General features: G+C 38.0%; 2 protein-coding genes and 1 non-coding gene across 3 annotated transcripts; all 3 read left to right on the plus strand.

Moving 5' to 3' along the window:
- Positions 1-497: 497 nt before the first annotated feature.
- Positions 498-6666, plus strand: cd83 (CD83 molecule). Its single transcript, XM_085803424.1, has 5 exons — positions 498-608; positions 971-1116; positions 2216-2456; positions 5022-5116; positions 6143-6666. The coding sequence occupies exons 1-5, from the start codon at positions 575-577 to the stop codon at positions 6299-6301; spliced, it is 675 nt and encodes a 224-aa protein (XP_085659550.1). The 5' UTR covers positions 498-574; the 3' UTR covers positions 6302-6666.
- A 3706-nt stretch (positions 6667-10372) lies between these two features.
- trnas-aga (transfer RNA serine (anticodon AGA)) lies at positions 10373-10454 on the plus strand. The gene has a single exon. It is a non-coding gene; the product is annotated as a tRNA-Ser (tRNA).
- Positions 10455-11773: 1319 nt separating this feature from the next.
- Positions 11774-27665, plus strand: cfap418 (cilia and flagella associated protein 418). The gene is made up of 6 exons (XM_085803425.1): positions 11774-11977; positions 12827-12932; positions 14380-14456; positions 15836-15901; positions 16058-16153; positions 27379-27665. Exons 1-6 carry the CDS (start codon positions 11832-11834, stop codon positions 27548-27550), a joined length of 663 nt encoding a protein of 220 aa, XP_085659551.1. The 5' UTR covers positions 11774-11831; the 3' UTR covers positions 27551-27665.
- The last annotated feature ends 322 nt before the right edge of the window (positions 27666-27987 follow it).

Below are 27987 nucleotides of genomic sequence, written 5' to 3' on the forward strand. Positions count from 1 at the left end.
TGTTTTTGTTCATACATTATTGTTGTTCATATACATCAAGACTACGTATTAAATATAGCTTTATTTTACAGACTCCAAGTCCAATAATTGACAGGCAGACAGACAAATAAACAGATAAACAAAGAAACATAGACAAACAATATAGACAGCATACAGTCTGTCCACACACAAGCTAAAAACGTTGTTCAGACCAGTATATCTAAAACTTGGAAGTGTATTGTAATAAGTTAACATATTAAATTATAGCCTAGGCTATAATAATCTACATAAAGTTTATTCAAATGAATTTACCTTTTGGGGATTAATTATTCTTATTATTATCATTCTTTCAAATATAGAAGTGAGAAAACACTGGACAACACTGGAAAACACATCACAAACTCCGCCCACTTCTTGTCATTGGAGCAGCTAAAAGAGAAACGGAAACAGCAGTAGGCTACAGTATATATACCCAGATCTGCAGCGCAGAAAGCAACTCAAGGGGAAATCGTACTTGACTGTGTGTCTGTGTCTGTGTCCGTTGGCGTGGGCGTTATTACTCACCGAGACTATCTGAACAACCATCACTGGCAAAATGATGACAACTATCATCCTGCTGCTCGTTCTGTGTAAGTAGCCTACAATAAACTGTTTAACCTCTGCACTGTTAGAAATCGCAGCGCATTTTACGATGTTTCACCTCTAAGACACAAATGATATTATAAATCACATTATTGTAACATGTTTAAACCAAATTTCTCTGTGTTTTTACTCTTTTTAAACCGTGCAGCTCTAGTGAAGTGAGACTATAGCTTCCGTCTTTATATCAACATCTGAGCTCGCTCCTGTTCTATGTGCATGCATTTTATACAGTATATTCATGTTGTTGTGGTTGTTGTTAACATGTAAAGCACTTTGAGCTGCCATGGGCATGAAAAGTGCTATACAAATAAAGCCTGATTGACTGATTGATTGATTGTTGTTACTGTAGGTGTGTGTGACTCTGCTGTGCACGGTGCTGCAGTGCAAACTGTGACTGTGCATGAGGTGAAGGTTCAGTCCGGAGAGGACGTGATTCTGCCCTGCACCGCGGTCAGAGAACCAGGGGTCCAATACCTGGCTGAGAGGTGGTACCAGGTAAACACACACACACACACACACACACACACACACACACACACACACACACACACACACACACACACACACACACACACTGTAGCCTACTTCAGACACTGCACTGGTGGCTCAGTCTGATTGGCTCTTTTAAATAAAACCTCAATCTTTACTTTCACTTTCGATGAGTAATAAACGATACCATTTATTGAACATGAGCTGAATTAGCAGCTGTTATTAATTATTAATTTGAAGAAAAACAACAAAGCAACAAAGTTTTCAGATGTAGCCTATCTGTTTTTATAAGTTATTATAAGAAAATATCATAATTAAAATATCAGAGGAAAGTTTATTGAAAAAAGAATAAAAAATCTGTAGCAAAATGCCATTTTACATGAAAAAACAGTTAGAGTGAATCTGTTAAACGTAGAAAATAAAATAAATTAACTTATATACAAAGAAAAACATGAAAATATTAGAACCAGCGTCTTTAAAACCACTGTAATTGTAGGTTATTGATCTTTACACGCTGACACTGTTTGTTTAAATGGTTGATATAAATCAATATTTGTAAAAACAACATCATCTGGCTGATCTTCATCCATCAGTGGGAGGAAGCTGTGCCGTTGCCCTGGCAACAAATTGGCATCATCACATGATGACGTCCATGTTGTCATGTGACGAGTCCAAATCAGATGTTTTATTGAATCAATAACATCATGATACAGAATATGATGAGAAATAAAGATGAATGATGAATGAAAATATGTTTTTATACTATAAAATATGACATAAAATAGAATATAATGATTAAAATAAAAAAAATGTATATGTAGGCGCCTTTAAAGGACACTCAAGGCCACCGTACAAGAGACAAGATGAAAAACAATCAATAAAGTTTAAATATATTTAAATGTAAATATGTGTTTCATGTTATTTGTATGAGTCATAACTGTAATAATATGATAATTAATACAAAAAATAACAAAATCTACTTTCTAAATGACTTAATTCAGTTTATTTCTGTGAGTTTTACTGAATAATTGATATTATTGATGTCTGGAGTGTTCTGGTTGGTTGATTGACAGTTTATTGATTATTGATTATTATTGATTTAAAGGTGGTGCAGCCTCCTGAGTCCCAGCTGAGCGGCCTGCTGACCAGAGATCTGCCCAACGGGACGACGCGCTACTACGAGGGCGTGGAGCGTGAGGTGACGCTGCTGGGGGAGGGGGGCAGCGGGGGCAACAGCATCTTCCTGCCCCGGGCCGCCTGCAGCGACGACGGCTGGTACATGTGTCACCTCGACGCTCCGGTCGGCCAGCAGAACCGGGACGGAGCGGTCGTCCTCATCGTCACAGGTACACACACACACTGTAACACACACTGTAACACACTGCAAAAACTCAAAATCTTACCAAGAATATTTGTCTCATTTCCAGTCAAAAATGTAATTTCTAGTCAAAACAGATCTCATTCTACTTAAAATAAGACTCATCACATTTAAAAGTAGCTGGTTTTTTTAGACACTTTTTACTTCTTTCAAGCAGATTTTCACTTACAGTAAAATAATCTGATAGTGGAGCAAGTTTTTCTTTCTTATTACAAGCGCAAAAAAAACTTGCTTTCACTGGCAGATTTTTCTACTTATTTCAAGTTAAATTGTGTTTGAAACAAGTGAAAATGATCTAAAAACAAGTTAATTGTTGCTGCAAAAACTCAAAATCTTACCAAGAATATGTGTCTTATTTCTAGTCAAAACAAATCTAGACTCATCACATTGAAAAGTAGCTTGTTTTTAGACACTTTTTACTTCTTTCAAGCAGATTTTCACTTGAAATAATCTGATAGTGGAGCAAGTTTTTCTTTCTTATTACAAGCACAAAAAAAACTTGCTTTCACTGGCAGATTTTTCTACTTATTTCAAGTGAAAATGTGTTTGAAACAAGTGAAAATGATCTAAAAACAAGTTAATTTTTAGGTGATGATTCTTATCTTAAAGCAGATATCAGTGGAATGTTTTTGTTAATATAAGTCCTAAATAGTCCTATTTTCCGTCAGCAATCACTTACATGAAGTATTTCAGCCTAAACACGAGTCTCTCCGTCACTCTGCTCTGCTGTAACCCGAGGAGAAAATTTTCCTTGTGGGATACAAGTGTTATCCAATGAGGGGAGAGAACGGCATGAAGGGCTGTGTGTGCAGCCAAGGGATGCGCGTGAATGTGGTGACGTAGCACGAGGACCAATTGATGCCTGACAAGGGCGGGGGCTGCTAACTCATGGTGCGTTCAAGGAAACTCGTACTTTGTGTTTTTCCTTCCTGTGAAGTCATACCAGTTCGATCTGGTACGAGTTCACGGGTCGGAAGTTACGAGTGGCCGTTATAGGGAACTTTCACAGACAACAGGACGGTAAAAACACGAGCTACGGGTTACCTGGAACGCTACCAAGTCGTAGTTGTGACTTGAAGCTGTAACTTACGGTTTCAAAAGCCTGCCTTGAACACAGCATTAGCCGAAACGGCCGTGCCGCTGTTATCTGCTTTAAAGTGAAAAGAGATTAGTTTTGACTAGAAATGAGACATTTTGACAAGAAATAAGACAAATATTCTTGGTAAGATTTTGAGTTTTTGCAGTGCACACACTGTAACACACACACACACACACACACACACACACACACACACACACAGACAGACAGAGCACCTGGTGATGCTGTGATGTCATCGTCTCAGGTGTGAAATTACATCAGGGGACTTTTTACTCTCAGCACAAGAAGGAAGGAGGAAGAAAAGAAAGGAAGCTCACATATATATATAATGATATGTTCTCTATATAACTATATATATATATGTTCCTATAGTGATGTTACTTATTATTATCACACACAAAACAAACATCCTCTGGTTTTATAAGGATTGAATGTATTAGTTTTATGTTTTCATTGTTTTACATTTATCAAATCCTCAATTGTGAGCACTTTGTGTTTAGAAAAGTGTTATTTAGTAGTAGTATAATAACATATACAAAAAAAGCATATCAACAATATATTTTATTATACATGAAAATATCATACATATAAAACATCATTTCTACTTATATACTATCAAACTTGAAAGAAAAAAACACATCTTTTCTAAAAACAGACAGGGGACAAACTTATGTTAGTCTTCCCACACAGAAGTTCCCACGTGTCTGTGAGAACTTCCCACTCTGTCTCCACGTGGGGAAAAGGAAAACATTTATTATTTGTGACGTTTCGGTCCTCGACCTTTTATCAGATGAACTATTAGTTTAATAAGGAAGTGGTTCCACGCGCGTCAATGCTGACTTCACAGTTTCAATCATGAGATAAACCAAAAAAAACAAGAAGAGTTATATAAAGACAACCTTTTATAACTATAACTATAAGTACCAAATAGGCACATTATAATAGAATCAGTTATATTTCATGTCCTTATTTCTTTTAATTGTACATGTAATGATTCTGTCTTACATTTTATAATGAAAACCCATAGTTCAGTATCTCAAAAATTAGAATATCCACATACATGAACATAAACATACAGATTTATATGGAGTAGCTGAATTGTTCCAGTTCTTGTAACATTGTGTTATTATCTATGTAGGCCTATGTCTTATTTGCATTACTTATTTGCATCAGTGCGTCAGTCACATTTCCATTTCACGGTGCAATACGCTCGGTGGTTTGACAGCAGCAGGCGACACTGTAAAAAATACACGTCCTCTTTTTTGACGTTGTCAGAGTGGAAACAGGAAGTTGTAACTGGTTTAAACAAGTGAGAATAATCTGCTTTATCACTGTAGGAGGCTGTTGTCTAGACTTTAATCTGGAAAAAACTCACAAAACACAAATTAAACTGTGACTCAAGGTTTTTTTTTCTTTTCTCTCTGTTTCCTTCAGACTGTCCCACGCTCAGAGAGACAACAGACCACTACCTGGTCATCTTCGCCATAGTGGTGATGGCCTTGGCACTGATGATCTTCCTCGTCAGCTACGTGAGTAACACACACACAATCACACACACACACACACACACAGACCACAAGCTGAGTGGAGCCGACTCATCGTTTAAAAGCACGAAAGCAGCATTAATGTGGTTTACTCAGCTTGACTTAATCATCACATTTGCAGCACAGACACAGAAACACACACGCACACAGGTAATAAAATACACACACATCACGTTAAAAGCACAAAATGAAATAAAAACTGTCACAGGAAGCAGAAGATAAAACCTCAACCTACATAGAAATATAATGTGTATAACAAATATAGAGTTTCCCTAGAGTGATGTCATCTTTATGAACATGACATATAACATCCTGATCTGGAAATAGAGAGATACATGGTAAAAAAAAAAAAAATGTTTACAAATTATTATGTTTTGCAGGTTTATTAAAACATCAAACATATAAAACATTAATATTACACTGCAAAAACTCAAAATCTTTCCAAGAATATTTGTCTTATTTCTTGTCAAAATGTCTCATTTCTAGTCAAAACTAATCTCTTTCCACTTAAAATAAGACTCATTATCTAAAAATTAACTTGTTTTTAGATCATTTTCACTTGTTTCAAACTCATTTTCAATTGAAATAAGTAGAAAAATCTGCCAGTGAAAGCAAGTTTTTGGTGTTTGTAATAAGAAAGAAAAACTTGCTCCACTATCAGATTTTTCTACTTATTTCAAGTGAAAATCTGCTTGAAAAAAGTAAAAAGTGTCTAAAAAGTAAAAACAAGCTACTTTTTAATGTGATGAGTCTTATTTTAAGCATAATGAGATTTGTTTCGACTAGAAATGACATTTTAACTAGAAATAAGACAAATATTCTTGGTAAGATTTTGAGTTTTTGCAGTGTAACATTAAAGACTGCAAATTAGCTGAAGCTAGACGTCTTGTATGCATCGCATTTTCCATTTTTTTGTGGCAGTGTTGCATGTATTGTCCCTGTTACTGTAAATAAACATTAAAATAAAATAAATAAAAGTAAATAAAGTTCCTCCTGTGTCTCCCCCTGCAGGCGAGTCTGAAGAACGTGGTCAAAGGGAAAAAAAACAAGACGCCGCTGCATAAAGAGGTTTTACTGAACGCAGCAGCGAAGCCTCTGGAGAAGAAGGAGTTGGAGCTGATCTACACGCTGGGGCCGAAGCCTCAGACTCTGAAACATGTCTGTGTCTGAAGGCAGAAGCTGCAAAACTCCATCGGATTAAAACGGATTTACCAGAGCTCGGACCTGAACCCGGACCTGAGCTCCGACTCCTGTGGCTCTTTGAGGACACTGAGGATTACAAAATGAGAAATTGGAGAATCAGGAGGAAGAGGAGGAGTCTTCACTTTCATCCTGAAGCACCTGGAGGAAACCACTCAGGAAGTTAACAACACAGAGAGAAAGAGAGAGCGAGATCTTCCATCCATCCATCCTCCCTCCCGGGCCCTGGTTCAGAGAGCAGGTTTAGAGGAAACTCTGAGTTTTCAGGTTTCACAAAGTCAGTTCAGAGTTGATTGAACTAAGTTTGACAGTTCAGTGTTCAGTGCACCAAAGGTATCCTTAGGCCTACTATTAAATTCCTGTTTAGTTTAGTTTAGTTTTTTTAATTGACACATTTTCACACAGTGCATCTGAGGATTTATTGAGTTTGTTAAACCTGCTCTCTGAAACGGGGACCAGTTGTGTGTGTGTGTGTGTGTGTCATCTCCTGACGGTGAACATCAGTTGATGACCAGTTGGTTATATCAATGTGTGTTTTTTAACCATACCCATACACAAATGTAATCCATCTATATTATTATATATTGACTAAACAAGAAGCTAATTGGAAAAGCAGGAATGTCTTGTGTTTCCCATACAAATATGTACCGTATGTTTCTTTATAAGACATACATATTTTATATTAATATATATCTAGCCTAATGATATGAATATATACTGTAGGCTACATCTATATGAAGTTATATCTTCATACAGTGTGGTGCAAATGATTGAACTTTTCATTATTGAACCAATCCTCAGATGTACTGTGTGATAAAGTCCTTATCCTGTCCTTATCATTTTTAAAAGCTAAGCTAAACTAAACAGGGATTTAAAAGTAGCCTAGGATATTTCAGTCCTTTGTACAAACTCCTGTCTTGCACCAGCGCTGCCCCATGTGGCCGTATGCAGCAATAACAACAACAAACTACCAATCTCTGTAAGTTAGCTCCAGGGCTAATACTTATAAATAGTTAGTCGGACCATATACTATGTTTTTTTATACACTTAAAAGGTACTAAAAGTGACGACTAGTTGTATAATGTAGATGATCGAACCAGAAATCTCGACAAGCGTCACGGACAACTGTGAAAAGACCACATGACAACCAACGCAACCAATCATTCATGTAGCAGGATCTTATGAATGTAAAAAAGGAAGAAAAGATGAAAACATTGTAATACTTTTCTTTGTGTATACACCGTGAGATAGAGGAGAATCTGTATCTAGTTTTATGTGAAATGAATCTTGTACTAGGAATTTAAACCGCAGCATTAGTTAAAGTGGCTCCAACAGAACTGCAGCCTGTGTTTTGACCTGTGTGATGTTGATGTTGTTGGTGTAGGTGTAAAGTTCAGACCAACAGCATGTGTTTGTGTTTGTGTAGGTGTAAAGTTCGACACCACATGTGTTTGTGTGTGTGTAGGTGTGTGTGTAGGTGGAGTGGAAGTTTAAGACCTTTTGAATTTCCCTTTAGAAAGAAGAAGTCTGGAGTGAAGGTCTATTGTATTGTTGGACTTTCTAGAGTAGACTTTAGGGAAACCCCTGACATATCTATAGGCTGAATAACATCTGGAACATGATGAACTATGTTTGATGGTAGAATCGATTTTGTTCTTGTATTGTATTTAGTTGCTTTTGTTTGTCTGAGGTTTAACTCTGAAAGTCTGCGGCTTCAAAAAAAGGTTTTGATGACAGAGTTTTAGTCACAATTGAGTTTTGCTTATACTGTATTTTTCCACTATAGCTAGCCTACCTCGGTGCACTTGAGTTAGAGATGGACAACTGTTAACACCAGTGTGGTTTTTTGTTTGTTTTGTCTTTTTTGAAAGATATTTTTTGTGTGTTTTTTGCATTTACTGTATGTGACAGAGACAGAAAGAGCCATAACCATGTGCCAACATATTTTGAACACTGTATTGTTAATAAAAACATGAATAACATCTCTATTGAATAGTGTTTTATTTGCAGGATGAGGGTGAATTAGTTTCCAGCTTTAAAAACATGAAAAGGTTTTAACATCATCATAGTGAACAAACATTAGAAAATAATAATAATAATTCAAATTGTACAATACAGCGACTGTTTGAGTCAGAGCTTCACCTGTTCCACCTGCACCAACATGACACCCACCTACAGACCATAATAACCCACTTTGAAGCCACGCTGGGATTTCCCATGATACTTTTATTTCCTGTTTTATTGATATGTGTTATGTGTTGTGTGTTATGACCTGTATTCACCTTTTAGTTTAATGACATGACAGCCTCAGAGTTCACCTGTTCACCTGTTGTCGACTGTTTGGAGGCAAAGAGCATGATGATAACGATCATAACAAACTTTATTGGCAACACTTTTGTTTACAAAGAAAGAAGAAATACAGCAATCTATTCATTTATTGCTACTTAATCATACAAGTGGTTTTATCTCACGTTGTAAATTCAGATTAAAAACACAAATCTGGATGTTTTCTGTGATTTAAAATGTTCTCTTAGGCTGTACTGTGTTTTGATCATAATACATTTTAAATGTTCTCATTAATCGGTGTGTAAAATGTAAAACAGATCTTGTTATGGTGATGCACTATAGCAGAGAACACTAATCTTGTTAATGCTAATGTTTGTTTCTCCTGTTCAGACCATAGACTGTAAAAAAAGAGGTTCAGACTTATCATGTTATTCTGATCACAACTCTTTATGTGTAACAATAAACCTTTGTACCAAATAAAAACAACTTTGCATATTATTATCTTTGCAGGTTTACTCTGGCAATTAAATCATTATGTTAAATTGGGGTCAGGGGTTATGCAGCAGCGCTCAGCACGTTATAATTCAACATAAAATATAATTGAATACCTGTTTTTCTGCAAAGCAAAGTGTGGGAGAAACCAACACACAGGATGTTTATAGACTGAAAAAATGACAAATGACTAACTCACTTCATCAGCTCATTTTGCTCCAGGAAAATAAGCGTCTTTTTCCAGTCATATTCTCCCCTAGGGCTTTGTTTCAGATTTCTTAGTAATGAAACCATGAAAATTAACAAAACCTGTGAAGTCAAGCTTCATGTGTCAATGCACACACATGTAGGAGGACTCGGTTTCTGATTAAAATATGTAGATTAGTAGTTTCACTTCATATACATAACTGCAGGTGTGAAAAAACAAAGGCAGTGGTGCAAAAATAATACACTGTACTGTTATATATGAAGAGTTCATTTGCAAATTCAATTGAGGATGAACTGCATTTTGTGTTTCATTGTCCGTTATATGACGAAGCCAGGCAGTTTTTGTTTCAGAAAATGCAAAATGTGAAACCTGACCTGAGTTGTTTTGGGCTGATGATGATGAGGTAAAGTTGGAATGGTTCTTCAGAAAAGAAGTTTTTACTATAGCTACTTTCATAAAAAAGTGCCTGGTCAAAAAGAAAAAGTGAATCATTTATGTGAATTCCATGTGGTTTCTGTTTTTGTTTGGTTTTGTCTGTGCTCTGATTATTTAGTTTGGTGTCTAAGTATGATGATAATGTATGTGTCTTGTAAGCCCTTATAGGCTGCATGGGCGCCTTAATTGGTGCACGACACGTAAATAAATATAAATTCATTCATTTATTCATTCATTCATTCATTCAGCAGATAAGTGCCATTTTGAAAAAAAATGAGCTGAGGCTTTGTAATTATTCTTTGCTTATTATTCTTTTCAATAAAACTTTATTTTTTTGAGATATGTCTGTTTTGTTACATCTCAAAGTCACTCAACTTTGGTTTGACTGATATCACCTTATGTAAATAAAAAATTAAGATTCTAAAATTTTTATAAAAACGGAGTTATCTGCTTTTGCAAATGAACTCTTCATATGTTATATATTAAGTACACTTTTCATTTACACTTATGTAATAGATGTGGCTTTTTCACTTTATACAGGTAACTACAACGTAATAACGAGTCATATTCACATTTTTTTTTAGTTAAATTGGAACGATACACCCGTACAGTACCATCCGGTTGTCGTGGCCGAGTGGTTAAGGCGATGGACTAGAAATCCATTGGGGTCTCCCCGCGCAGGTTCGAATCCTGCCGACAACGATTCGTTTTCGTTTTTCTTGAAACTAAATTAAAAGTTTGGTTTTATCTCCACTGAATCCTGAAGCTTGTTCCTTTTTTTTCTCGACATGTTTATCTTTGCAGTTTACTCGTTACCTCGCGCTATCGTAAAGCCAAACACCAGCGGACCTACTTCCTGTCCTATTTTTCAAAATAAAACCCAACTATCTCTATGGCTCTGGCAACAGGCTATAAACTGGTATCAGAATCAGATTCCTTATTAATCTCCTGCGAGATTCTTTGTAGTGCTCCATTTCATATGTAAATGCATTAAAAATAAAAATATAAACATATAACTACCCATTTTCAAAATATAAAAAATAAAGATGTGGCCTGCCTGTCTCCCTGTCAATTATATTAAAATTCTTTGATTGACTGATTTGATTTATTCGTCCATTCCACAAAACATAAACATACACAAACAAGTCAAAATTTCATGATCAATATGGATGAAAGGGTGAAGGCAGAAGCAAAGCTGCCTACCCTATTTACAGGAAGAAAAAATTACAATAACAAAACAAAACAAAATTTGTAGGAAGATTACACTCGAAGAGTAGAGTAAGTAAAGTGAATAGTATCAAAACAAAACAAGCAGAACCACCATTTAGTAATAATAATTAACTTACTTTATCCTAGTGTTAAATATGTATATTCAATAGGACTACATTGATTTTAAACATCCTTTTAAATTGGGTAATAGTTGTACATGATTTTAATTCATTGTCAAGGCTATTCCATAATTTTACTCCAATAACAGAAATGCATTTGGCTTTAGTATTTGTCCTTGCTTTTGGTTTGTTTAAAATGCAGGTCCCCCTGAGGTCATACTGGGACTCTCTAGTTGAGAACAGCTTTTGTATGCAGGGTGGAAGTAGGTTTATTGCCATAACAGTAGCTACACACATAACATTTCTTCAACCAGAGAGAAAAGCTAATCTTTTCCATAATATAAATGACATTAACTACTCTATACTATGGATCCATCCCTGTATCGTTGTGTTGGGGGTATCGGGAGTAACCTAACCAGCATTTAGTTTTTTTTTTAAATAAGCAACAACTACAAACAGCATGGAAAACAGAATTTAAACAGTTATTTTACATTAATTAAATCACGTCTTCAAGCCATACAAATAAGAAATAAAATACAATTTCATATAAAATGTGTGCTCTTAACCTTTACAGTCTATGCTCTTAACACATTCTCCCAGAGGGGGGCGATAAATTATCATCACGACGTTTATTTTGAAGGCAGCATCACTTCCGCTCTTGTTACCAGGCAACGCCGAACGCTCTGACTGATGAGCGGTGCTGGAGCTAAGCTAACGGAGCTAAGCTAACGGGGGTCAGACAGAAAACACGATGGAAGAAGACGACGACCTGGACGAACTGTTGGACGAAGTGGAGAAAAAGTTTTGTCGCAACGTTTCTGTCGCGTGCTCAGCTCGTGGAGACTCGCGCGAGGCCGGAAAACACGGAAAAGAGAGCGACGTAGCGGGAAAACAGAGGTAAACAAACGGAGCTAATGTGGCTAACTGGCTAACTCCCATAGATATACATGGCTAATAACTCCAAGCTGCTGTCTGTGTTTACAACGTGTTTAAAGCCTTAAATGGTTCAACAGCTGCGTTAGTATAATCTGTCAGAGTCATATTAAAAGATATCATGATTATATTTCTATATATTTCTGCATTTAGACATGTAGAAAGCTGTAGCTATGCATTAAAATGTTTATTAATGCACAATGTTGGGGCTTGTAGCAGTAGTTATAGCAGAGGACTGCTGGTTATTTAAGATCTTCGTGTGTTTTCTTATTATTTTGACTTTGTATAATTTATTTATCTAAATAAAAGTGTCAACGCCTTGTGTTTATAATGATCCTTGACTTGTATGAGAATTCAGCTTATGAATGAACAAGGCAGAGGAAGTACTGCTAGAAGTATACATTGATTGATTTTTTTTTGTGGGTGATGAAATATTTTAAGAAAAGAAAAGAAAAAACATTTAAAAAAGTAGAAGAAGGAGAAGAAAAAAGCAGGTATATGCACATATTACACATAGAGCACAAGATAGGCTATATTTCACATACACACATCTGCATATTCACAAAACGGACGTAAGATAAGATATAATAAAATCAAAGCAAAGCATCCCAAATATAACCCACCCAGATCCAGGTCTGATAAATCATCCAAAATAAATGAGTGTGGCAGGTGAGTAGAGCAACTTGATTTTAAACAACTTTTAGAGAGGTTAAAGGCAACCATGCTCCAAAATGTATTGATATTTTTTAATGATATATGTCACATTGTAAAGCCGTTCATTGTGTTTTTGTCCCATCTTGATCATCTATTTAGGGCCATAAAACCTGAGGAGCCCATAATAAGCAGCATCTCAAAGGATATCGATGACCTTCTGGAGGAACTGCTGGAGGAAGACCACGAAGATTTCCCTCAACCAAAGGTAAACATGGACCTGAGACATCATGTTAGATACGTACACGAGTGCAGGGAAAAGTACTGAACTAAAAACATCCATTTCTATATCCATTTATTCATTTATTTGTAACGGGACCCTGCATATTCATGAACATACAAAACAAACCTTGTTGTAAATGTGCCAGATTTAGCTCTGGAGCTAATTTACATCTGTAGTCCTATGCTCCACAAATAAAAGTAAAACAAATATTAAAGCAGAAGTAAGCGATCCGGTCGTTTTGGCTAATGCTGCGTTCCAGGCAGGCTTTTGAAACCGTAAATTACAGCTTCAAGTCACAACTTACGACTTTGTAGCGTTCCAGGCAACCCACTTGTGTTTCTCCGACCTGTTTTACCTGTGAAAGTCACTATAACGGCCACTCGTAACTTCTGACCCGTGAACTCGTACCAGATTGAACTGGTACGAGTTCACGGGTCAGAAAAACACGAGTTACGAGTTTCCTTGAACGCACCATAACAGTCCTCGTCGCTACGTCACCACATTCACGGCGTCCCTTGGCTGCACACACAGCCCTGCATGCCGTTCTCTCTCCTCATTGGATAAAAACTGTAGGATACGATAAATGTTTTCTCCTGGGCTCAGAGCAGAGCAGAGTGACTGACAGACCCGTGTTTCAGACCAAACACTCTATAGAAGTGATTGCTGTCGGAAGATATAACTATTTAAGACTTATATTAACACAAATATATCACTTACTTCTGCTTTAAGTACAATACATTACACAGTGGTTGCATCAGTAGAAGGAAACACAAAGTGGTGAAGAATTAAAGTGCATGTATCAGACAGTAAATGTCATAAAGTGCTATTATATTAGGGATGCTCTAAAGTGCGTTGTTGTCAGGCAGCATCTGTCATAACGTTTTGTTCCTACAGTGCACGGAGTGACCTGTGTTTTTAGCTGTTCCCTAAATGCAACATATGTTGTTCTTTCTCCTATGACCAGCGGTAGTGTGTTCAAACATAAATAATTGATAAAACTTTCTGTGCAAATGTGGTTTTCCCGAACTGCACCTGACAGTCGCCCCCTTTATAAAGTTTATTTACATTAAAACAGTGAAGAATCGATGAAATGTTGCAGCTACAAGTGCAGTATGTGAAGTATAGCATTGAGATTATCATCACTTGGTGGATCTGTAAATTCCTCCTACTCTCCTTCTGTAAAGTACGAGCTTTTCAGAGTTGTACTTCAGCCTATTTACTTCTCACCTCTTCATCTTCTTCGTCTTCTACTTCTTCTGCCAAACACTATAATCACGCAGCTGCCTCATCTCCTCGTCGGCGCCTGCTGTGTCATTAAAAAGGATGAATAATGAGAGCCGTCGCCGACACCTGGGTTTGTTAAAGTGCCTGAACAGCCTGTCTGTCAATCTGCTCTCTTTACCTTTTTTCTTGTCATTTCTTTTCACTTCAGACTCAACCGTTCTCTAAAGAACAACAGCAACAACAAGTGGAGCGGAAGCCGGCGTCGTCTCAGCCTGGAGGCAGGAAGTAGGTCAAGTAGTTTACACCTGAATTAAACGTGCAGCTGTGATTCATAATTACAGGGATACAGGCGCTTCAGTCCTTTTTTTACAAAGCTTTTCTTACAGTTTGGTGAAGAAGTTTTGTTTCTAAATGAACCCAGTGTGACGTCCAGACACATTTTACCTCAATCAGCATCTACAGGTTGATTCATTACTGACCTAAATATTCACTTTTATTTTGGTGGATCTTTGTGTTCAGGGGAAAAAAAATTACATCCACTGTCTCATTGTTGAATCTAGAGCAGCAAATAAAAGAAAAATGAGGGGGAGGGTGAGTGCTGCAGAGGCCAAAGGAAAAAAGGTGGAAAAAAATGTGTAGAATAGCTCAAGGTGATCTTCAAGGGAAAATAAGTGACAATAAACTGAGGAAAAAACAGACTGTCTAAGGATGGTGATGCAGTCAAAAAAAGGAGCTTCCCAAGGCACTCGTGGCTTAGCAGAGATTTTTTAATAATAAATAAAAAAGGACCCAACGCATTTCGACGCTGTCTTCATCAGGGGTGTGAAGCACAAGGTACACAGGTGGGTGTATTTAACCAATCATGTGACAGTGGATTTTCTTGAAGGGACCACTTTACCCTACACCATTGTAAATACAAAAACACATAGAAATACACACACTGCATGGAAAAAATGTGCATTAAAAGACTATGGTTGGCCAACCACTAAAGTTAATAAATTTCTTAAAGTACCATCAAAGGGAAAGAAGACCATCTTAGAAGAACACGAATAAAATTACATTCTATGAATATGAATAATCTTACAAAGTGCCATCAATGGGAGAATTTCAAATACCATCAAAGGGAAATCCTTGAATACCCACAGGGGGAAATATTAAGGTACCATTAAAGAAAGAAAATATTAAATCAAAAAGAAAAATCTTAATTTTAAGTACCATCAAAGTGACATCTTAAAGTACCATCGAAAGGGAAATATTAAGTACCATCAAAGTGAAATCTTAAAGTACCATCGAAAGGGAAATATTAAGTGAAATCCTAAGGTACCATCGAAAGGGACATATACAGTACCATCAAAGTAACATCTTAAAGTACTATCAAAAAAAGGGGATGTTGAAGTACCAATAAAGGGGATCTTAAAGTACAATCAAGAAAAGAAATGTAAAAATTCTTAAAGTGCCATCGAAAAGGAAAAGAGGCTCGTCTCCTCGGTGTGTACGTGTGATAATAAGAGCTGGGTTTGTTCAGTTTGTAATCATTTTTCTCAAGTTCTGCGATGAAAAGAAAATCTGTTTTTATTACAGTTTCTCCATCTTGTTCCTCTGACTGCTCTGAATCTGTCCTGTGTTTCCCTGTGTGTGTCTGTCTGGACGTGTTCTTCCTCCAGGTGCTGTCCCGTGTTCGTTGGCGGCAGCTCCGTCGCAAATGGCGTTGGAACAGCCACATCCAAGAGGTGTGAAAAAATGAAAAAAATAAATAAAAAATGAAAGTCCTGCCTGCTGTGATGGTCTGTCGTGTCCTGTCTGTCTGTGATGAGACAGGAAACCGGTGTAGATTATATCTCAGAAACACTGACGCTGTGGATCGACTCGTCTCGTCTCGTCCTCAGGTGCTGCGACCAGCTCAGGTGTGTGTCCTGTGACTTCAGGGTGCTGATGTTCGACGACTGTGAGTGGGACGCTTCCTGTGATTACCTGTTCCTCAGGTGAGTGCTGAAAGGGATAGTTCACCCAAAATTCAAATTTCAAACTCATTATCTACTCCCCCTCATGTGGACTAAGGGCTGGGAGAAGTTTCAGAGTCCTCCGTGGCTTCTCTGAGTTACAGGGGGTCTCGGCGTAGCAGTGCATGTCCATATGACGGTTGCAAATGGATACCAACTGTCTTCGTAACAAAAAGACACACCAAAAAACATCCAAATACCTCCATGCTGCTGGTATGTAATGTCCGTCTTGTATTGAAGCCCCGAAATGCGAAATTGTCCCGAAAAAAATGTAATAAGTCTATATTTCAATCTTGTTTCATAGCTTGTTTTGTAGTCCCCTAAAGCACGTTGTAGAAAAAAAAGGGGAAAAACTGAACTCTATAACAAGATTTTCTGTAACTGATTTTCATTTCCAAAATCAGTCAAAAACGATGACAAAACCTAGTTCAATATTATTAAAGGGACAACCAGGAGTTTTGGAAAGCAAAGTGTTTTTACACTACATTTCCCATGAGCCTCCGCGCACACGGTGAAATTCTTGGATTGGCACAAGATGGACAAAAGCGAAAATTTGCCAAGAATGTTTTCATTGATCGAGAATGAAAGTGAAGGTTGGAAGACGATAAGATACCGTCGTAGTTCCGACCATAAACGGTGATTCGGCGGCATTATTCCCATGACCTGCCAGGCAGCGTCCGTGAAACTGAAACTAGGAAATGCTGGGCGAGTCGACCACTAAATAATAATATCAAAATTAGGGCTGCCACGATTAGTCGACTAGTCACGACTACGTCGACTATTAAAATCGTCGACAACTAATTTAATAGTCGATGCGTCGTTATTGTTTTTTTTTTTACTTTGTTTTTCTCTCAAAACTGCTGCAGCACCGTCCACACACGCACCCACCGCTGCAGCCGCGCATCACACACACGTGCACTCACTCATTCAAGGCGAGTTTACAGGTGTTCTCTCTCTTTTCTCTCTCTGTCCCTCATCAAGCGGCACCGGTGTAACCCCGCTCCGCCGCCGCCGCCGCCGCCGCCACCACCACCGCTCCTCTCCCTCTCCCTCTCTCTCTCTCTCTCTGTCGTTTTAAATGAGAAGCGCTACTAGGAGCGGTACCGCCGCTCCATCGTTTTAAATCACGGACTGAAAAACAGCCGTTCCTCATTTAAAAATAAAATCGCGGACTTTGAGAGTCGGTGTTGGAGAACTAGAACGTTACCGCGTCTGGTCACAGCGTCCTGGTCACGTAATGAGCGCTCATCTTAACGAGCAAGTCTTCTCTCCCGGCGTAAATCTACGTCAATATTTTCCGGTAGCTTCTCATCACAGTCCACACCTTGCAGAGTTTGAGCTGCACCTCAGTTTCACTTGTTTTCATTTGACAGTTTCACACAGAACTTTCTGTTGAGTCTTTCCATGTTTCTCCTTCTGTGACAGTAAAAAGGCACATTTACATTTCTTCAGACAAGACGATTGTCTTATAAACTATTCTATTTTTTTTTTAACAGAACGACTCATATTATTTACAATGAGCACAAGTTATATTTGAATATAGGCCTACCAAAACTTTATTATTGTGAATAATTCCTTAGTTTCAGGTGTCTACCTCATTTTATTTAAATGTAGCTATGTTAAATGCCAGAGACAAATGAAGGAAAGAAAAACCTAAAAAACCTTTAAGTATTTATTTTGGTGTTGTTTAGGCCAGTGCCTTATCTTTATTTTACTCAGCTGTTTACACTTTATGCTACAGTTAAAGCTGCATATTTCATTAAAAGTTTAATGAACTATCATCTTAATTGTCTTTATTTTTAGTTAGCATATACCTTAAACACTTCAAGCTGAAAGCTAATGATGGTTCTATAAGAGCAGCTGCATGCTGGTGCGATAAGCTGTATGTTTTACATTCAATTTACGTATGATCCGATTAGTCGACTAATCGAAAAAAATAGTCGGTGACTAGTCGACTATCAAAATAATCGTTTGTGGCAGCCCTAATCAAAATAACGTTAAAGACAAAACAATATGTTTATCTAAAATGGGACCATTAACAAGTGGTAACGTAGATTCATCCACATTAATATGAGACTCTTTTATAACCAAACAAAACTCCTCGTTGTCCCTCAAAATAATGAAAATACCATTGAATTAGAGAAATGAGTAACTTAAAGTCCTTAAACAATAGCGATGGTCAAAATCTATTTTCCGACCACAGCCTCCACATTGTTCAGACAGACGACTCAACACTCAGTGACATGTGACCACATCATGTGATGCTATAATGACGTATAAAGGAAAATGCTTCACATAGCTGAGTCTGATCTGACAACATTAGTTCCTGTTGGAGAAACTTCATAACTTCCTGCTGTGAACTCTGGATCACATTTATCATAACAAAACTTAAACAACAAAGTAAAGTAGTTTGTTGTTATGAAACTCTTATTTATAAATCCGTGCAGAGGAATTTCCTGAGTCATATTTCTGTGGTGAGTGTTTGTTATTTTAAGGATCAGTGACACAGAGAACAAACTTTCTAAATATTGACCGACTCTTATGACTCTGCTCTTTTAAATCTGCACATTTACATCTTTGCTTTTGTTGTTTACAAAAGAAACAGGAAACACAGAAGGAATCCAACATGTCTGACGTCAGGTTGGCAACAACAAGTTAATCTATTAATCCTGACCTTTTGTTCTCACACACAGACACAGACAGAGGGGAAAGTAAACAGAAATAGTAATAGATAAATAATAACACAGTATGTTAACATACATGAACTCAGTGTAGATGTGTATCACACAATTCATTTCATCATTAATAAGTAATTACAGGACCAGAAATCAGTCTTTACACGAAGTTTCAGTGTTATCTTATCATTTTGTCTATCAGTCTCTGTCTCTACATTCACAGAAGCTCCTTTCACTTCATTTTTTTTAATTTAAAGTTTTTTTAAAATCATATTTTCATTACTGCAAACAGAAAAAACATATTTAACAGACAGAACAAACAGAATGGAGGTAAAAAAAAAACTGTACTAGCACGGGGACCTGAGGCTCCTTCCAACACCTTAGATCTAGATTTAGATTGATTTGCACAGTTAAGAATACACAAGTAAAAGGAAGAATTGGACAATTTGCAGAGCTGGAAGAGGCCAAAACTCAAAGAGCTTCTTAGACGCCTCCACCTTTAGTTGACAATGAAATATAATGTCTTACAAAAAAGAAAGCAGAACACACAAATGAATAATCAGAAATATATGAATGATGATAATAAGAGAAAAATGTTCATAGGGAAACTGCACAAAGAGATAACTGATCAAAATATATAAAACACAATAAAAGAAACAAAAGAACAAAATGAATAAACAAACTCATTAGGCCAATTTTTAATATTCTGTCGTTTGTTTTTGTTTCTGTCTCTGAGTTTCCTCAGTTGTTTTTAGTTGTGGACGTTGTGCTGTTCTCAGTGTGGTCAGCAGGTGGCAGTGTGGAGGTGTGCACTGCAGATCTCACACTGAGACCGTCGTCCAGGATACAAGTGACACACCAAGTTAAAATCATCATGTTTCTATATAAACTACAGGCCGAATGTTTGGAAGCAAGATCAGATTTGTACAAAAAAGATGCTAGTTTCATTGGTTGCAGCTTCTCAGGATAAACACACACAGTATTATCAGGTGAACTTGCTTAAAGGGATAGTTCACCCTAGAATGATATTTCGCTCATTATCTACTCACCCTCATGTTGACTAAGGGCTGGAAGAATTTTCGGAGCCCACCGTCCCTTCTCTGAGTTACAGGGGGTCTTGGTGTAGCAGTGCATTTCAATGCCACGGTAGCAAAGGGACACCAGAGCTCTTCGTAAAAAAACACACACAAAAAAACATCCAAATACCTCCATGATGCTCGTATGTAATGTCCGTCTTGTGCTGAAGCCCCAAATTGCGTAATTGTCCCGAAAAAAATTAAATAAGTCCACATTCCAAGCATGTTTGTAGCATTAGCTCTGTGTCTGTTGTCGCTCCTCCGCTGCCAGCGCACATGCGCAAGGTTCGCACTGAGACCGACTTGAGTCTCAGTCGGTCTCAGTATCAGTGCGAACCTTGCGCATGCGCGCTGGCAGCGGAAGACCGGACAACAACACTAGGAGCTAATGCTACAAACATGCTTGGAATGTGGACTTATTTAATTTTTTTCGGGACAATTACGCAATTTGGGGCTTCAGCACAAGACGGACATTACATACGAGCATCATGGAGGTATTTGGATGTTTTTTTGTGTGTGTTTTTTTACGAAGAGCTCCGGTGTCCCTTTGCTACCGTTATATGGACATGCACTGCTACGCCAAGACCCCCTGTAACTCAGAGAAGGGACGGTGGACTCCGAAAATTCTTCCAGCCCTTAGTCAACATGAGGGTGAGTAGATAATGAGCGAAATATCATTCTAGGGTGAACTATCCCTTTAAAGACTTTGCTTTCTTCCTCTGGCTTTAACAGCAGCATGGCATAAACAGTACGAGGCATCTGTTGCACAAGTTTTTTTGAAACAAGCTGATTTGAGGGATGCACTTTTCTGACTGATCAGTCCAATCCATACCATTCCCATCCAACACAGGCTCAAGCATCTTTTCAAAGTACACCTCCCTCTTCCTTTTCTGACCTTTTTCTATCATCATAACTTCCAGTTTCTTCTCGTCTCCTCAGGGTGTAGTGAACTTCACCATCAGGCGTTTCTCTTTCAGCGTATCCTTCTTTCCTCAATCTACTAATCTGTACACTTGTTGGTTCAGGTGTTACTGTCTAGCCATTTCTGTGGTAGTTTGTCACAGATATGAACACATTTGAGATTTATTGGGATTATAGTCTGCAAACTCTCAAAAGCCAAAGAGCTGAAGTGAATAATGTGAACTGTGATTTGTTTTTACTTTTGCACTTAAGTTGTTGTGACTCGCACTTGCACATCTTCTCAGCCCTCTTTTCTCTTGGTAACATTTATCCAGCAACAGTCTGGTAACATCAGTGTATTATCTAAAGGTAAATTGAGGAGAATGGTGCATGCATATCAATGAAAGCCAAGTCTGATCACATAGTAAATCCATCCCAAATCCATAGAACTCACACTGTTTTTTAAGAAAGGCAACGTGAACACGATTATATATGGTAAGCCTCACGCTGCTTGAATAGCTTTTGAGTAGGACTACTAAATTCCCCAAATTCTCAGAACTTAAGACTAAAATGGCGCTCTAAGACGCTCCACGATCTCCAGATGAGGAGTTCCCCTTTGGTTCTTGGTTCATGAGGCCAGATCTTCTCCATATCTCTTTAATCTGTTGATGTGAACAGAAACCAGCTCTTCCTGTTGTTGAGGTTTACCAACGGGTTTTTTCTTTTCTCATCTCACCGGGTTGTGAACCCTCTGAAGTCTTCTTCTCTAGAAAACACCAGGAAGTACCGTTCATTTGAAACCATACAGTACAGTAAATGGGTTTTTTTTCCGATCCTCCCTTCGTCTCTGCTCGTTTCCCATCAACACGTGCTTTTCCAGAAACTTCCCATCTGTTGATTTTGACACACCGGCGACCTCTGACCTCTCTGTGATTGGTTTTTGATTTATTTTCTGTTTTTTTTACCCCCCCATCTCTGTTATTATCTGCTCTGCTCACATGGTCACGTCTTTACTCCTCATGCGAACAGAAAACTCCTCCTGAGTCTGAGAAGCTGCAACCAACAGAAAACGTTTCTGTCCAGATGTTTATGAACCATTAAAATAAAACCTGCTGAGATTAAAGCACTACAGGTGAATAGGGGGGAAAAAAACAGATTTCACCATGAAACTTCCCAAGTTTATCACTTACATTACAGTTTTTCTCGATTGCTAAGACACATTTCTCGAAAGCTTCTCTCATTTTCTCTAAACTGTGAACACAAACCCCAATTTTCAAGCTACATTCACAAAACCTCAGACTCTTCTTGCAAAACCAAACTTTCACCTCAAAACAGTTCAATCTGTGCCCAAAACTGAACTTTGTTGCCAAATCGTGCCCCGAGTCAATCAAAATTAAAAACACTACTGAGCTTCACTAAACACTACATAGACAAATAGAAAACACAATGCTCAGCACATGAAGCTGTAGAAATACATGTTTATCGTTCACTGTAGCTAAATGCATGTTGCAAAACAAAAAAACCTGTGCATTTACACTGTAGCACTTCTCTCCTTCCCTTTCTTTCACCCTCCTCCCTCCCTCTCCACATCCATTTCATCCCCTTTTCCTTCCTTCTTTTTTTCTGCCCAGTTCATCCCTCCCTCCCTCCCTCCCTCATCCTTTCTTTCTTCACCCTGTCGCCTCTCATCTTCTCCTCTTGCAAAACAAAAAACCTGTGCATTTAGCACTTGTACATAGTGAAAAAAAAAGGAGTACAAAAACCAGAAATCTTGTGCATTTACACGTAGCACTTGTACAGTACAAAAACAAACAGAAATCTTGTGCATTTAGCACTTGTATGCAGTAGGCCTACGTAAAAATAAAGTACAAAAATATAGAAATGAGAAGTGCACAACTCAGCCACAGCGTAATTTCTCTGTACTGGATCAGGCCACAGGACTTCATCCTGAACTGGCTTACAGTATATGTTCCCTCACATCATTGGACACAATTGTTATCCATTTTGAGTTGTTGTGTTCAACCGGTGAAACTTGTGCTTTAGTTGTTTGACTTTTGCCACCTGTGCTCAGCATTTTGCAACACAGGTGCATCACAATGAAAATGTGTTGGTAAGTTGTGTCTAAACAGGTGAAAAGTGCTGATGGTTTTGCCAAAAGAGAGTGACTGATTCAATCAGTGGGTTCAGACAACTGAGAATTTGGTTCAGACAACAGGGTTTAGTGTTTTAGCAATTGAGAAAAACTGTAAGACAAATATTTTTTGTATTACAAGTTTTGTCAAATTTTATGTTTAAATATGTAAATGAGCCAATATCTAATGAAATATGCGCTAATTTGCATACATTTCCAGAACCAAAATCTGAACAATGGATAAAGCTACTTTCAAAATTCTTGTTTTATTTTGTTGACATATTAGAGTCAGAAGTTTTTACAGAGGAGGATTTTGGACAACTATTTTTATCACTCTGTAAATGAGAAAGTAGCCTACTGTTACCAGCCCTAAAAAATCTAATATCGCCATGTTTTTAGTAATAAAATGTTGTATAAATGAGGCTGTGAATGATATATCAACAATCCCCTAAAGGGATCAAAGTGGAAGGTTTGGTGTCTGTAAGTGCTGCTGAAGTGGAGATTTCTAGTTCAGAGTCTGAGTCTGAAAAACTCTTTCTGAGAAAACGGCCTTTAAAGACTTGGACTGTAAAATTACATAGATTGTTAATGTAAATCGTACTTTTACGATTGGTTGCAGATACAGAGGAAACAACAATTTTTGGAGCCTACATCATTGTTCAGGAGAGAGAGAGCCACAATAGCTGCTTACTTTTATTAAATTTAGGAGAAATCTACAGACGAAAGAGACAAAATGAAGTCAAATAAAAACCTTAATGTGGATTTTCTACCATTTATTTCGACTTTTCTGAAAGAAGACGTGTTCAGGAAGAAAAATAGCCCCAAATCTCAAAATTGATCAGTGCATGAAACGCCTTAAATAAATAAATAAATGAATAAAGCTCCTCAGAAGAGAAACACAGACCTGTAGAAACATATTCACAGTCTCATTCTTCAGGTGTTAATTTGTAATTTCTCTCTCCAACATTTGACCTTGTTTCATCAACATCTGGAGCTTCAGTCTGACTCACGTCTGTCCTTCACCGTGGACATACAGATGTGACAGATGTGGACACGTGCTCCTCCGTCCTTTGTTGCTCAGCAGCCGTCGTCATTCATCAGCCACCTGTCAATCAAACAGAGTGGGCGGGACCAGTGGCGTTTGGACAGCTGCAGTTAATGACTCCAGACTCTTCTGTTTCTTTTCTGTTTGTGTTTGTTAATTAATTAGCAGGATCACGCAAGAAAAAAAAAACACCAAACTGGTCCCGACCCTCAGATCAGACTGAACCATGTACAGCAAATCTTATTTTAGATTTCTTTTAGAGGAGAATGGAATAAATCTTTATTGTCCATCGAGGTGGAAAATTGTCTTTGACTCCCCAATAACAACAATATTAATAATATATTTTATTTGTAGGCGTCTTTCAGGACACTGAAGGTCAACGTACCAAAAGACAAGATAAAAACAACCAAAAGACAAACCAGTAAAAACAGAACATGAAACCACAATAAGGACAGACTGAAGTAAAATAATTTAAAATTGGAGTAGAGTTTAAAATAATAGAAAATAAAACAAAGAGTAGAGCAGTTCAGGTGAATGTCTGTGGGTTTTAAAGGTATAGTATGTAGGAATTCCTCCCATCTAGCGGTGCGGTTGCATATCTGAACGTATTCTTGATGTTGCATTCACGTAAAATCGGGCAGACGTCAGACAGACAACAGACGCTGCAGCACGAGGCAAAACAATACAGGTCTGACAATATGTTGTCATGGTGATGTGGTATTGTTTTACCGTCTTTCTCTGGTGGAGTAAAATGACATCCGGTTGGTTTGCCGACGGCCGTCTGCCTGACTGCACCTGAATGCAACACCGGTGCCTCCGTCCTTCCTCACACTACACAGTGGTGACAGTTTTAACGGGCCGAGCCCACAGCTCCGCTCAGTTTCCGTGGTTACCTACGGTCACGATGCAACATGGCCGCCTCGGTTCGGTGCGTCGCCCACTTATGTATTTGTAACGACTTGTAACAACTCATTCTAAGGAACCAGAAAGCTTTACTTTGTATGCAGCTGTGATTCACCTTCAGTGAAATACAGATTCATGAAAGACATGTTTGATTTTTGCTGATAAAAAGCCAAATAAGTTACACACTGGGGCTTTAAATTGATTACACTTAAATATTAATATCACACAGCACACAGCCACAGATGTGAATAGGACCTGACTCGGAGTAAAAACTTCCTGACAACTGATCGATCAGCTGATATTCCTCATGTTTACATCAACATGATCTGTCAAATACTAGAGGTTTAATATTTCACTGTTAAACAATAAATAATGAGTCAGAAACATCAGCAGTTTAAAGTTTATCACTTCTATAAAACTCCATATGAGTCCATGCGGGATGTCAGGATTATAGATTTTCTTGGTACGATTATTATCAGAGAAATATTCATTATTATCACGATTATTACCATAATAATTATAATTTATAACAATAATTTTACAAAACTATGAATGTGTAAAATCAAGTATAGTCACATTAGCTACTACTGTAATTGTATAACATAATATATACGTAAGTATCTGGACCAATTATTAATACTTCAGAGGAAACGTTTGAAATATTCAAAAAAAAATTTAATCGTTTTTTTTTTTAATTCTTACAAATGATGCTCTAACATTTAAATTCCTACCAATTCAGTTCACACGTGGTTGTTGTATAACTTTGTTTTCGTTCCGTGCGTGGTGCGCTGATCATGGTTTCGAAATAATATTTTTTGGAAAGTGACGGTATTTAGGAACCTTTACGATTAAATAATTGTGCGATTAATTGTGAAAACAAGTAATCGTGACATCCCTAGAGTCCGTGCATATGATGTAAAGGCACAAACAGGAAAATTAAACATTTACAGAAAGAAAAGACGGAAGATAGAAGAAAGATGCTTTTAATATCAAGCGTTTTTATAAAATATTCCAGTTTCCATCTTCCTCTACAGATTTCATTAAAGTAATTTGTGTGTTGTCTTCAGTCAGAGTTTTCAGGCCGGGTCGTCTGTGACACATTAAACCGCAGCTCCGTCGTTATTTAATGATATTTAAAGTCTTCAGCTCTGCGTCCTGTTACATTTCTGACAAGTTCCCAGGAAATAATCTCTGGGTGTTGATGTAACAGATCAGATCTGACAGACTGGAGCGAGTCTGTGGAAATATTATTATAATAATAATAATAATAATAATAATGATTCGATAGTGTAAAAGTGTTGAGCTGCAGCACAGACGATGTGTCAGTGTCAGTGTCAGACGACAGATGAAGAGCAGAACGGTGTGTTGACTAATCACTGGTTCAGAGAAACAAAACCATCTCTATGAAAAAGGATTTTAATGAATCAAATCTTTTAATTCACAATAACTAATGATTGATATTTACATTAGGGTTAGAGACACAGAGGAGAGAGTTTCCCTTTAAAATAATTTGAATTCTGTTCAAATAGTGAAGTTTGTTCTGACAGCACTAACACAGCAGTCGGTGTTTCAGTCCAGTCAAGGTTTTTTTCCGAGCACTTTTCCTAAAAAAAACCACTCAGGATCTCTCAGTTTGATGAGTTTGGCCTTTAAAAGTCTCACATCAGAGTCATCGACTTCACGTCCGGAGAGTTTCTACTGCAGGAGGTGAAGCTCAGAGAGACCAGACGCTGCTGCTGCTGCTGCTCAGCTCACATCAGCCTCATTAAACTCTGGATTTAAATCAAATTGAGTCGAACGAGTTACTAAAGGGATTGTTCAACATTTTTGGCAAATTGGGCCCATTGCCATACTCCCTATAGTCATAGCAGTAGGTTCGTTACCTTTAATTGTCAGTGCAAGCTATTTTTAGAACGGCGATGGTTTCCCTCATCAAACTCATCAAATACACAATCCAACAACTCCACAACGCTCTGGTGGACAAGTTGTGACCTGCACATTCACCACGCTATGAGATAATAACACAACGTTACCAGACAGAGTTGTTTTAGAGGGAAATACAGAGACTGATGATGAAAAACTGTCCCTGAAGGCAACGCGCATCAGTGGTTTTGCATGAATTTCCCTCTAAAACAACTCTGTGTGGTAACGTTGTGTTATTATCTCATAGCGTGGTGAATGTGCAGGTCACAACTTGTCCACCAGAGCGTTTTGGAGTTGTTGGATTGTGTATTTGATGAGTTTGATGATGAGGGAAACCAAGAAATCCCATAATGAGCCTCCGTAGCGTAGCTCTGAGCAGCTCGTGGCTCTGCTCCGCCGTTCTAAAAATAGCTTACACCGACAATTAAAGGTAACAAACCTACTGCTATGACTATAGGGATTATGGCAATGGGCCAATTTGCACAAAATGTTGGACTATCCTTTGAACAGACAAACGATGAGGTCATGATGTGTGTTTTCGTGTCTCTGTGCAGGAACAACATGCCGGACCGTCAGAAGCTGCGAGCCCGGCTGAAGAGGAGGCGCGGCTTCAGGGCCTACGGCTGCCAGTGCAGCTGGTTCTCCTCCTCCTCGTCCTCCTCGGAGCCCGTGGACCTCAGGGACCGGACGCAGCTCCACTGGGTCTGTGGGAAACACCAGGACTGACGGGGACTCTTCACCCTCATCCTCATCCTCATCCTCACTGCTGCTGCTGCTGCCAAAACACGACTGCTGCAAAGTCTGACTCTCTGCAGCTCACCATGATCGCTGCCCTTCAGCTCGTCTAGTGGATCTAAGACACAGGAGGAGTTTGTATAGAACGTACGAATCACACGATGCTCACTCACAAACTCTTAAAGGGGACGTATTATTGAAATATCACTTTTTGAAGGCTCTTTAACATTTATCTAGGTGTTTTTTCTTGCTTTCCAGCCCCCAAAATGTGAGAATTGACAAAATAAATCAGTATTTTTCAGGCTCCTGAGGTTGAAATCCATGTGGTTTTACCAGCTGTTCCCTCAGTTGTCTGACAATAATGTCGTTAGTTTACAAATTTGCATAATCCCACCCCTACCTGTGAGTACAGGCATAGATATATATAA

This window comes from Trachurus japonicus, chromosome 16, assembly GCF_045865225.1.
Source record: "Trachurus japonicus isolate A0001 chromosome 16, Traja_1.0".
In the NCBI taxonomy this organism is placed as follows: Eukaryota; Metazoa; Chordata; class Actinopteri; order Carangiformes; family Carangidae; genus Trachurus; species Trachurus japonicus.

Bases quoted from the DNA above. Each gene is read 5' to 3' on its own strand.
- cd83 (XM_085803424.1), top strand. From the start codon at position 575: ATGATGACAACTATCATCCTGCTGCTCGTTCTGT. The intron at 2,457-5,021 runs GTACACACACAC...TGTTTCCTTCAG, and splicing joins GGTCGTCCTCATCGTCACAG to ACTGTCCCACGCTCAGAGAG. The intron at 5,117-6,142 runs GTGAGTAACACA...CTCCCCCTGCAG, and splicing joins TGATCTTCCTCGTCAGCTAC to GCGAGTCTGAAGAACGTGGT.
- cfap418 (XM_085803425.1), top strand. From the start codon at position 11,832: ATGGAAGAAGACGACGACCTGGACGAACTGTTGGACGAAGTGGAGAAA. The intron at 14,457-15,835 runs GTAGGTCAAGTA...TTCTTCCTCCAG, and splicing joins TCTCAGCCTGGAGGCAGGAA to GTGCTGTCCCGTGTTCGTTG. The intron at 15,902-16,057 runs GTGTGAAAAAAT...TCTCGTCCTCAG, and splicing joins GGAACAGCCACATCCAAGAG to GTGCTGCGACCAGCTCAGGT.